The 10,000-nt window shown below is 40.8% G+C and overlaps 1 protein-coding gene across 8 annotated transcripts in view; it reads left to right on the top strand.

Annotated features, from left to right (window-relative positions):
• The window catches only part of LOC147026847 (sulfotransferase 1 family member D1-like), a 77,193-nt gene that overhangs the window by 14,008 nt on the left and 53,185 nt on the right, over positions 1–10,000 (top strand). For 3 of the 8 annotated variants that reach the window (XR_015058522.1, XM_085882687.1, XM_085882689.1), the window contains exons 1-3: positions 1–546; positions 2,883–3,037; positions 4,783–4,917. The exon at positions 1–546 is cut by the window's left edge. Coding sequence is in view for 7 of the 8 variants with exons in the window: in XM_085882687.1 (XP_085738813.1) it covers positions 281–546; positions 2,883–3,037; positions 4,783–4,917 (556 nt within the window). In the remaining variant the exon portion in view is untranslated. The remainder of the gene's footprint in view (positions 547–2,882; positions 3,038–4,782; positions 4,918–10,000) is intronic. The other 5 variants (XM_085882684.1, XM_085882686.1, XM_085882685.1 and 2 more) reach the window with 3 other exon arrangements.

A 10,000-nucleotide genomic window follows, 5' to 3' on the forward strand; every position in this document is an offset into this window, starting at 1 on the left:
AAAAATTCCGCCGACCCTACGTTTTTTTTTTGTTTTTTTGCTATCGAAAAATTTTGCCGACCCTATTTTATTGCTATTTTTGTTGTTTTGCTATCGTTTTCAAGTATCTTGTTGATTGCGATCGCGATCGCAAAAACCCGGAAGTGTTTCGGACAGAACCCGCCGACAAAAAGGGTGGTACTCGAGCCGGGGGAGATTTTGGGAGGGATTTATTAGGAAAAAAAAAAAAAAAAAAAGATCCCGACCGACCTACCCTATTTTTCAGTGACCCGTTACGCCAATGCAACATTTTTTTTTTTTGGCCTTATTGTCCTGCTGGTTATGCCTAATTGTTGCCATGCTACCCCTACTGTCAATTAATCTTACTTTTTTTATGAGCTTCGCCCTTGTGGAGAGAGAAAAAGAAAAAGTTAAAAAATGGAGAAGTGGTGTTTATGGGACGTGTTTGGTAATCCTTGAGTGTGTTCCATTACCAATCAGCTTGCTATCGTTTGTCAAGCCAGCGGATCCTTATCAACTGTTGTGTTGGAGTGTGCAAGCCATTTGGTGAGCAGTCATTTCGCTGATTACCTCCACCACCGAAGGTGAAGGTTATGTTTTCACCCATCTCGGTCTGTCTGTCTGTCAATGTGCAGGATATCTCAAACAGTTGTGGACTGATTTGGATGAAACTTGCTGGACACTTTGGGTGTGTTACCATGGCAAATTGATTATCCAGATCTTCATCCAATTTTGGTGAAGATCCAAATCCAGATCTCGATACGAGAATGGTTTAACAATAATGTGATTTTTTTTACCATTGAGATGGCCAAAAACGATATATAGCATGATGTTTCAAAAAAGTTATTGTGCCCAGTATGTTGTTGTGGATCAGGCATTACGTGGCGGAGGTATGCACTCCACCGTGTGCCCTTCTAGTTGGTAATGGAACACACCCTATGTTCTGGAACACAGAACACATGTTCTGGAGTCCATGACATTTTGACTTCCCCTACCACTAGATAATATTTTAATCTCCATGACTACGTGAGCAATCATATCGTAATTTAACTGTTTGTTCAAACACATTACAGTTGTCAAAAAAAATAAAACCTCATCAAATAATGAATTTAAATCACTTTTTAAGACGATGCAGGCTGTCGCATCAATAGTGTTTAAACAATTAACAGGTAACTTCTTCTTCATCATGTACCATCATGCTATAATCTATAATCTAGTCTATACAGAGTGTAGGTTTTGCCAAAGCAAGGTGATAATCCTGGACTGGCTTGGTCACCACTCTGACACAAGTTAGGGCAAAAATTTGGAATTTTGCCGGGGTCAGTCCAGCGGATAAGTGAAAAAAATTATTAACTTCATGTTACAAGTATGAAATTTGGCATGAAAGGAGACAAACCCATTCTAAGAAATACAGAGATGTAAGCTTCTCGAAAAAAAAAAGAATTTTAATGATGATTAGCCCAAGTATTTCATTGATTTGACCATTTCTTATTGAAGGGAATTCATCGAGCTTGGAAACAGCACAGAACATCATAATGCCCATCTCCAAATTAATTCTAAAAACAAATATCTGCATAATAAAGTTGTGTGAAATGACAGTGTATTAGTTTGAGCAGAACTTTAGAATAGATTGATTGTGAAGCGAGCTCGAGTAAACTATGAGGGGTGCCTGAAGAAGACAGGGCAATGGACATGCATGATAAATTTGAAATGAAGCGATTACGAAAAGTAGCTTTGGTATTGCTGTCAGGGTTGGAGATATCGAAAAATATTTTGGTGATCTCTCCATGAAATTAATGGGGGAACCATCCCCCCTCCTCCAAACTCCCTCCCCTCTTAGTGAAAGTGAGTGGAAAAACTGAAATATTGTGGTGTTGAAAGAGCACAGGCATGATGGCCCAAATGGCCTCCCCCTGTGTCCACGTCCAATGTATTGTCACTTCTGAGGATTGCAAACGTGATATGCTTTGGTGCCAGGATCGTTTATCCCGCAAATGGCTGAACGGTTTTAAACTACTGCGTTCAATTGAAACATCTTGAATCTTACCATTCCCTGAAGTCTCCCAAAATTAACCAAATTTGACAGAAACATGCACAGGAGGCAGAATGGTGGAAAATGTTTCTTTCTTTGTTAGTGGTTTATTTATGACTATGTTGGGAGAAAAATGGACGGGATGTGCAAAACGGGACAAAGCAAGTGAGTCAACAGACACAAAGATGGATGTGAAGACTCGCAAACTTATCTACAATGATGAATAAAGGAGATTTCCTCACCCCACGAGGTGCTACAGAAGAATGAATGATGACAATGATAGGGAAATGCAGGTGAGGACTTCCCTTTGTCACAATGAGTTGTGTGCATGGCGATGGTGCAGCTTAGGAAGAGGGAGGGTGTAGGAGCGATGCAGTGTTAGGTGGCATCCACTTCTCCAGAGAGCAGTGCACCCTGTCCCAAAGAGAGCAAGAGATGAAGAAAGTCAGAGACAAAGGGCGAATGAAACGGAGAATGATGTTCTTTTGCCAATGGGTTCCACTCTATTCTAATCACATGCGAGTGTAGACTTATCTCGAGTGGAGAGTCTACTTTTCCACAAAGATGCACAGTGGGTCATCTGGCCTACGCTCCATACTCTGTGGCATCCTTTGCCTGTGTCGGGCTCAATGATTGGCTGCCTGCTACTCGTGGGAGGCATCATGCTCCAGGCCGTCCTGCCCATGCGCTAGTCCCCCCCCCACCCCCCTTCCATGGAACACAAAACATAATTTCTCCTTGTACCTCTGCAAACAAAGCTTCCAATGTACTTTGTGATTAAGTCAAATAAATATTGTGCACCACATTTTCTTTGTCATCCTGTTTGCACCTTTTTCTGTCTTCATTCAAGTGCATCTGAACAAGTCAATCCCATCATGGGTCGTTGCAAGTTGGTCGATGTTGACGGTGTGCCTTTAACTGAATATTTTGCTGCAAACTGGGAGGAGAAGAGCAACTTTCAAAGCTTTCCTGATGATGTTCTCATCGTCACTTACCCAAAGTCTGGTAAGATTGAAGCTGGTGATTCTTCTTTTCCTTCTTTTATATACAATGCATTTTTTTTCTATAGATATGGAATTCATCCAATACACACCATCACACAATGGCCGACTTCTTATTTCATATACAGCACTGGGCTGTGGGGTAGTGTCATGAGGACACGGCCATGCTGCTGATGCAGTGCCCTCTGTAGGTTATGGCAGGAATTTGGGATTTGGCGAAGATGCCGGTGATGGCTCGCATAATCTTCGTGAAGGACACAGTGGGATCTTTAACATCAACCAACTAATGCCGGCAGATGGGATACCCATTTGAGGTCCATCTGAGAGACGGTGCACACATTTATTAATCGCCCTGCTTGTGAAACACCAGGATGACAGTTCATAGCTGGGTCGGGATTCAAATCCAGGCTAGACAGCTTGGAGGTGAATGTGAATGGCTTACTGATTTTGGAATATACCTCGTTACGTATTGTATGGTCAACCTAAATGTAGGCGAGACACCCCATCTTAAGTTCCCAAATGTAGGCTGTTGACTCCATGACTCACATTGTAGCCTGTAAACGGTTGAGTTGATTTCCATTTTTGACATGCGATGGAGTGTGATTAGCAATTTCGGGCATGTTAATTGAGCTTAACATGACATGATCATGGTCGAATGTTCATGGAGGAGCGGCAACACCAATCAAGCACAGACACGTGAATAAATCCATGAGATAACACCAGGATTTATTTCATGCAAACAGCCACTGAACCTAAGGCAAACGACAACTTCCTGGACACTTCGAGTTCTGGCAATGCCATCTTTATGACATCACTTTTCTCTCTGAACTTGGGGGGGGGGGGCAAAATGAAATTATCTTCTCCCCATGGATGCCAACCCATGTGGTTTATCCACTTTCTAACCTCTAAATGCTGAGTGTCAAACAAGGAAGCAGCATCTATGCTATTTTTTTTGTTTTTAATCTTACAGCCAATGTTGAAATCGAACTGCCGATCTCCCAGACCCAGAGCAAACATTCCAAATATTATGCCAATGAGTCTGGTATTACCTGACCATCCTACTTGGTTCACTGCAGGATGTAGGCCTCCCTCAACATGGTTCACCACACTCCACCTGATGGAATTTTAATTAATTGTCCTCCAGTAAAAAAATTGTTTTTTCTCTCTGATCTTTCACTTTCATCTTCTTCTTCCAGGAGGTAGACTAAATTTAGTGGATGTTAAGAGATTTGTGAAGTGGTTATTGATTTTTCATGTTTGAGCACCCATTTTAATTTGAAGCAGAATATACACTCATAACCTCTGCCACCAAAGGTGCAAGGAGGTTATGTTTTCACCCGTGTCTGTTTGTGTGCAGGATATCTCAAAAAGTTGTGGATGGATTCAGACGAAACTTGGTGGACACGTTGGGTTTGTGACAAGGACGAACTGATTTGATTTTGGTGATGATCCGAATCCAGATCTGGATTGGAAAATGTTCTAAACTTAAAGCGATTCTTCGCCATTGAGAGATGTGGCTAAAAATGATGTATTGCATGATATGTCAAAATTTATTGGGCCTAATATGTTCTATTGGGTCAGGCATTGCATGGCGGAGGTATGTGCTCTACCAATTGCCATTCTAGTAACTGATGCAATATGAAGAAGTAAAATCCACAAAGCATACTCATTTAAATGTTGTAGTTTACTCTATTTTATTTTTCCCTTGCATCCCGATGGTTCTTTGTGCTTACTCAAGTCTGTCTCTAGGCACGACCTGGGTTCAAGAGATTGTTGAAATGGTGCGTTCTGATGCTGATGTAGAGTTTTGCAAACGAGCACCGGTTTATGAGCGTGTTCCATTTTTTGACCTCACTCCAGACCGTTCCATAGGAATTGAATCCGGTGAGTGACAACTAACATGAGAGAAAATGTGTATTCTTGTGTGTGTGTGTGTGTGTGTGTGTGTGTGTGTGTGTGTGTGTGTGTGTGTGTGTGTGTGTGTGTGTGTGTGTGTGTGTGTGTTTAACTTTATGGGAGTGGTTTAGTTGCACATGAACGTTTTGAATGATATATTTATTGTAAGGGATGGAGAAACAAGATAAGTCGATAAATAGTGTTTGTTTTGGTCTTTGCCTGGCACTGTCCTTCCACTCACCTTTCGAAAGGAGCTCCATGTGAGTGCTGACATGAAAAATTGCAAGTTATTTCAAAAGAACAAAGTTCAAAAGCAATATAACAATTTCAAAATACCTCAAATCAATTATGTCAACAGATCGATAAGAAAACTCCACATAATTTTGCAAAATGGATGTTGCATTGTGATACAAGTTTTGTTCGGTGCTGTTGTAGGTTGGGGCAATATTGAGTTCATTCCGTCGCAGGACTTTCATCCAGAGGAAGGAGGTGATTACGAGAGGATCTGACAGAGATCTTCTTCTCCTTTCGGCTGCTCCCGTTCGGGGTCGCCACAGCGGATCATCCGTATGATCCGCATAGTGATTTGGCACATGTTTTACGCCGGATGCCCTTCCTGACACAACCCTGGTCGCCTCTTACGACACAACCCTGGTCGCCTCTAGGATCTGACAGAGATATTTAAGATAATTAAGGGTGTTGACAAAATATGTGCAGAAGAGTTTTTCAAGAGAATGGATTTGCATCACAGGACCAGGGGCCATAAACTTAAAATATAGAATATGAGAGTTAAGACAGTAGTCCGCTAAGTGCATATGGCAGCTCGGCTGCTGGGTAGCTGTTATTTCTTGGAAGCACAGTTGTGCCGCTGATGCTGTGCCCCTCTACCAGCACACTGGTACTCATTTTGACGAACTTGGAAGGATGACGGGCTGAATTAACCCCACGTGGTGTTGATTCAGTGGTAAACAGGGCTCAAACTCAGGAACTTAGGATCCCAAGTCGGTCGCCTGACCGAACCACAAAGCCAACATTAGGCTTATGCGACAGGAGTAAGACGAGGGGTCTTTCACTCAGAATGTAGTTAATGCATGGAATGATCTCCCTAGAAAGGTAGTGGCAGCAGAAAAAGATGGATTTCAATTGAAATTAGAAAAAGGCACTCAGATGCTTGACTGTGTTCGCAATCTGCGGCAAAAAACCATATATATATATTTATATATTTCTCTTCCCTGATCCTGGTTCACGTCTCACGTGTCTATGTGGTGAAATCTGAGTCTGAGAATTTAAAAAGAAAATCATTCCCCATGCCTCAGATTACATTCTCAAACCTGTCTCATTAACCTTGTGTCGTGTCTGTCCCATGTTCCCATGTGGATGAATAATATTAGATGGATAGGATTCATCGTGATTCTGACCAGGGTATGATTTACTTCATATCTTTAACCTCAGTTTTTACCTCTGTTTTGGTGTGTGTGTGTGTGTGTGTGTGTGTGTGTGTGTGTGTGTGTGTGTGTGTGTGTGTGTGTGTGTGTGTGTGTGTGTGTGTGTGTGTGTGTGTGTGTGTGTGTGTGTGTCCCTCTCCTTCTGTTTTGCCCTCCTGCTCTCTTTGTGATAATATAACTTTTGTTCATAAAAACCTGTATGTGGTCATTCGAGGTACGGGACTTTACCATGGAGTGCGAGAGAATTGCCTTTAAAAATCCGGTACTGGGCCGATTGGGAAACACACATTTAAACCACTTTTAAAAGAGATGATTCGTCACAGTTTTATCAAAACGAGTTGATTCATGATACAGTCATGGATTGTTTAACTCCAATATGGAGCCGTTGAAAAATTATGTAATGCTATTTCTTTTATGTGGGTACATATGGGCTTGATTAAACCTTATTTTTATTTGACGAAAATTAGATTTTTTTTCAGGGTCCCTTATCAGGATTAACACTCGACCCAAACAAAGCCAATAGAAATCTGACGCAACAAAGCCGAACAATGTATAATCAGCAGAAGCCGACGGACCTAATGTGTTCGGCCCACCAGAAAACCAAGATGGGGATTATATAATTTTGCTATCATGAGTAGAGTCAAGTGAGAGATGTGGGTGGGGTCTATCAGCTGTATGACCAATGGGTGCACATTTCAAGAACAACCCCAACAAAAGAACAACCCCAACAAGAAAAACCACAACAACAGGAAGCTCTTGTGGACCTGGGACATGTCCCAAGTAAAAACAAAAAAAATCATTATATTTAACACAATGGTGATGTCTCCGAGTCTGCCAAACTTTAATAATCCCCACTCCTCCCCATACCCTCCCTCGTAAGCTTGACGGATGATATCAAGTCATTCGCTTGGCAGATTTATTTATTGAATTTGGTTTTGGTGTAGCATATGCATGATGGGCCAAATGGCCTCCTGTGTCAAATTTCATTGTTGTGTGTTCGACTGGACTATAGTTATTGTGTGTATTTGGTGACTGGGACTCCTGGCTGTCATGGACTGCTTTTGATTGATGGATGGGTTGGATCATAGATAAACACGATCCAATGTTTTTTTTTTTTTTTATAATTACTGTGCATTGGAACCTAAAGAGCACTTGGTAGAGCGCATACCTCCACCACATAATCCCTGATCCACGAGAACATATTGGGCCCAATACATTTTTGAAATGTAATGCTATGCAGTACGATATCGTATTTGGCCCTATCTTGTAATGGTGAAGAATCATTAAAAAATTTAAACAATTCTCGTATCCCGATCCAGATTCAGATCTTCACCAAAATCGAATCAATCCATCCTTGCTACACACACAACCTGTCCACAAAGTTTCGTCCGAATCCATCAACAACTTTTTGAGATATCCTGCACACAAACAAGAAGATGTCATGCAGAGCACAATACTTGCAAAATTCATCAAACAAATTTGACCTAAAAAATAATTGGTGGTTGAATTCAATGACTAAATATGCAACTCGGATAAAAACTCAGATGAATATGCAACTTCAAATTTCAAGTTGATCGGATGAAAATTGAGGATTTTAGAAATACTGCCCTAGTTGTTGACCTTGGGCCAATGTAGACCTTTTGGTCGATGTTGACCTCAAAAATAATTGGCCAGTTGAATTCAGTGACTTGAAATATAACTTTTCTTCAAATTTCAAGTCAACCAGATGAAAATTGAGGATTTTTCAAATCTCACTTTAGTTGTTGACCTTTTGGTCGATGTTGACCTCAAACATATTTGGCCAGTTGAATTCAGTGACCTGAAATATAAATCCTCTTCAAATTTCAAGTCAATCAGATGAAAATTGAGGATTTTAGAAATGTCACCAAAGTTGTTGACATTTTGACCACAAAAACTTCAGGCTTCTTCCTAATGACAAACTCTACCATGTGGTGAAGTTTCGTGAATATGGCTTAAAATTGTGACCTGTAGGCGACAGAGAGACAGACAGAATAACAAAATCGACTGACCATTATACTTGAAAAATCTTCGATTTTGCAAGTAACAGACAGAAACGGGGGAAAACATAACCCCCTTCACCTTCGGTGGTGGAGGTAATAAATATGAGGTTTTGTAATTTTAAAATAAAATTGTTTTGAAAAGTATATCATTTTAAAATTAAAAACGTTAATTTTCTTACACAAGTGTCAAGGCTGATGGGGTGCAGAGGGAGAGGGAATGGGAGGAGAAGAGGGCAGGAGGAGCAATATGTAAGCTTGCATCACGTAAACAACTCAACAACTTGCTGCCAGTGGGAGAATGACAGTCCTTTGGAATCCGTCTCTTTCCTTGACATACCAATGGTGTGGAAGTTCTTGGTTTCAGCTCCCTCGAGGAGCAACGTGGAAAGTAGAAAAACCAGTGGGGTGCCATACTCCATGAAGCTCTTTATGAAAGTCTTGTACTCATTGTCTGATATTAGTGAGTTCGAGAAGAGATAGTGCCTGAGATTGGCTGCAGTGATGGACTCCATGAAGCTCTTTATGAAAGTCTTGTACTCATTGTCTGATATTAGTGAGTTCGAGAAGAGATAGTGCCTGAGATTGGCTGCAGTGATGGACTCCATGACCTCTCTTATGATGGGGAGAAGGCTGATATTGTCTCTCGCTGAAGGGATCATTGAGGGGGAACCCTTTCCTATGGATAGGAGTGATGTTTGCACATTTACAAAATCGAGGAAATTGCCCATCCAATTTGGACCTGTAAAAGTGAGAGGAGACAGAGTATAATAGGATGTAAGCATAGTTCCGAAGAAGAACACTTGTGCCATCAGGACCAGTTGCAGAGTGTCAAGTTTTTTGTTAAAAGAATACCCCATTTGCATAGGGGAAGAGGTCTACGTGCGGCAGGGAATATATGTACAGCATTCTATGAGAACGTATTGGTTGGGTGCAATGTGTGAAAAAGTGTTTCGATGAAAGTCTTGAGTTACAAGTGTAGAAGAAATTCTTAATTCCTCCTGTACATTTGAGTCATTTATTTAACAAACAAGCATAAACAAATACAAACAAACAAATACATATGTGCACATGGAGAAATCCAGAAAACTAACAGTCTTCCTCCAGATTCTAAAACACATGAACATTTAAGTTATTTTATCGGATCCAGTGAGACATAGTTATTTTTTATTTCCAAACGCCGACGCCACAGTTCGTCAGGTCTTTGTATTTCCATGTGAAGATCATTTTCAGCTTTTGTGTTGCAGTTAGCTTAATTTTGTGAAGGAATGTAGCATATATTTCAAACCCAGATGTGTAAATTCTCTCCCGACATAGAACGACATCAAGACCGCAGTGCTTTGGGTACATTGAAGGATTACACAAAGGTCTATTGTATGGAAGGTTACAAAGTCAGTCCGCTTTTTAACAGGCTCGGGAATAATATTTATCTTAAGCAATCAGAACTTGGTGAACATATCTGGATATTTCCTGAGACCAACATTCCAGTTTGAGCTCAAATAATATCTCTAATCAAGCTGACTGGTGCCTTATATTAATCATTTCATTAAAATCCCTTTGTAGTCAGGATATATTTAAATGAGAGGCAATTATTTTATTCTGAATAAT

Source organism: Eptatretus burgeri, chromosome 5 (genome assembly GCF_056783735.1).
Source record: "Eptatretus burgeri isolate ZD-2024b chromosome 5, Ebu_testis_v1, whole genome shotgun sequence".
Lineage (NCBI taxonomy): Eukaryota > Metazoa > Chordata > Myxini > Myxiniformes > Myxinidae > Eptatretus > Eptatretus burgeri.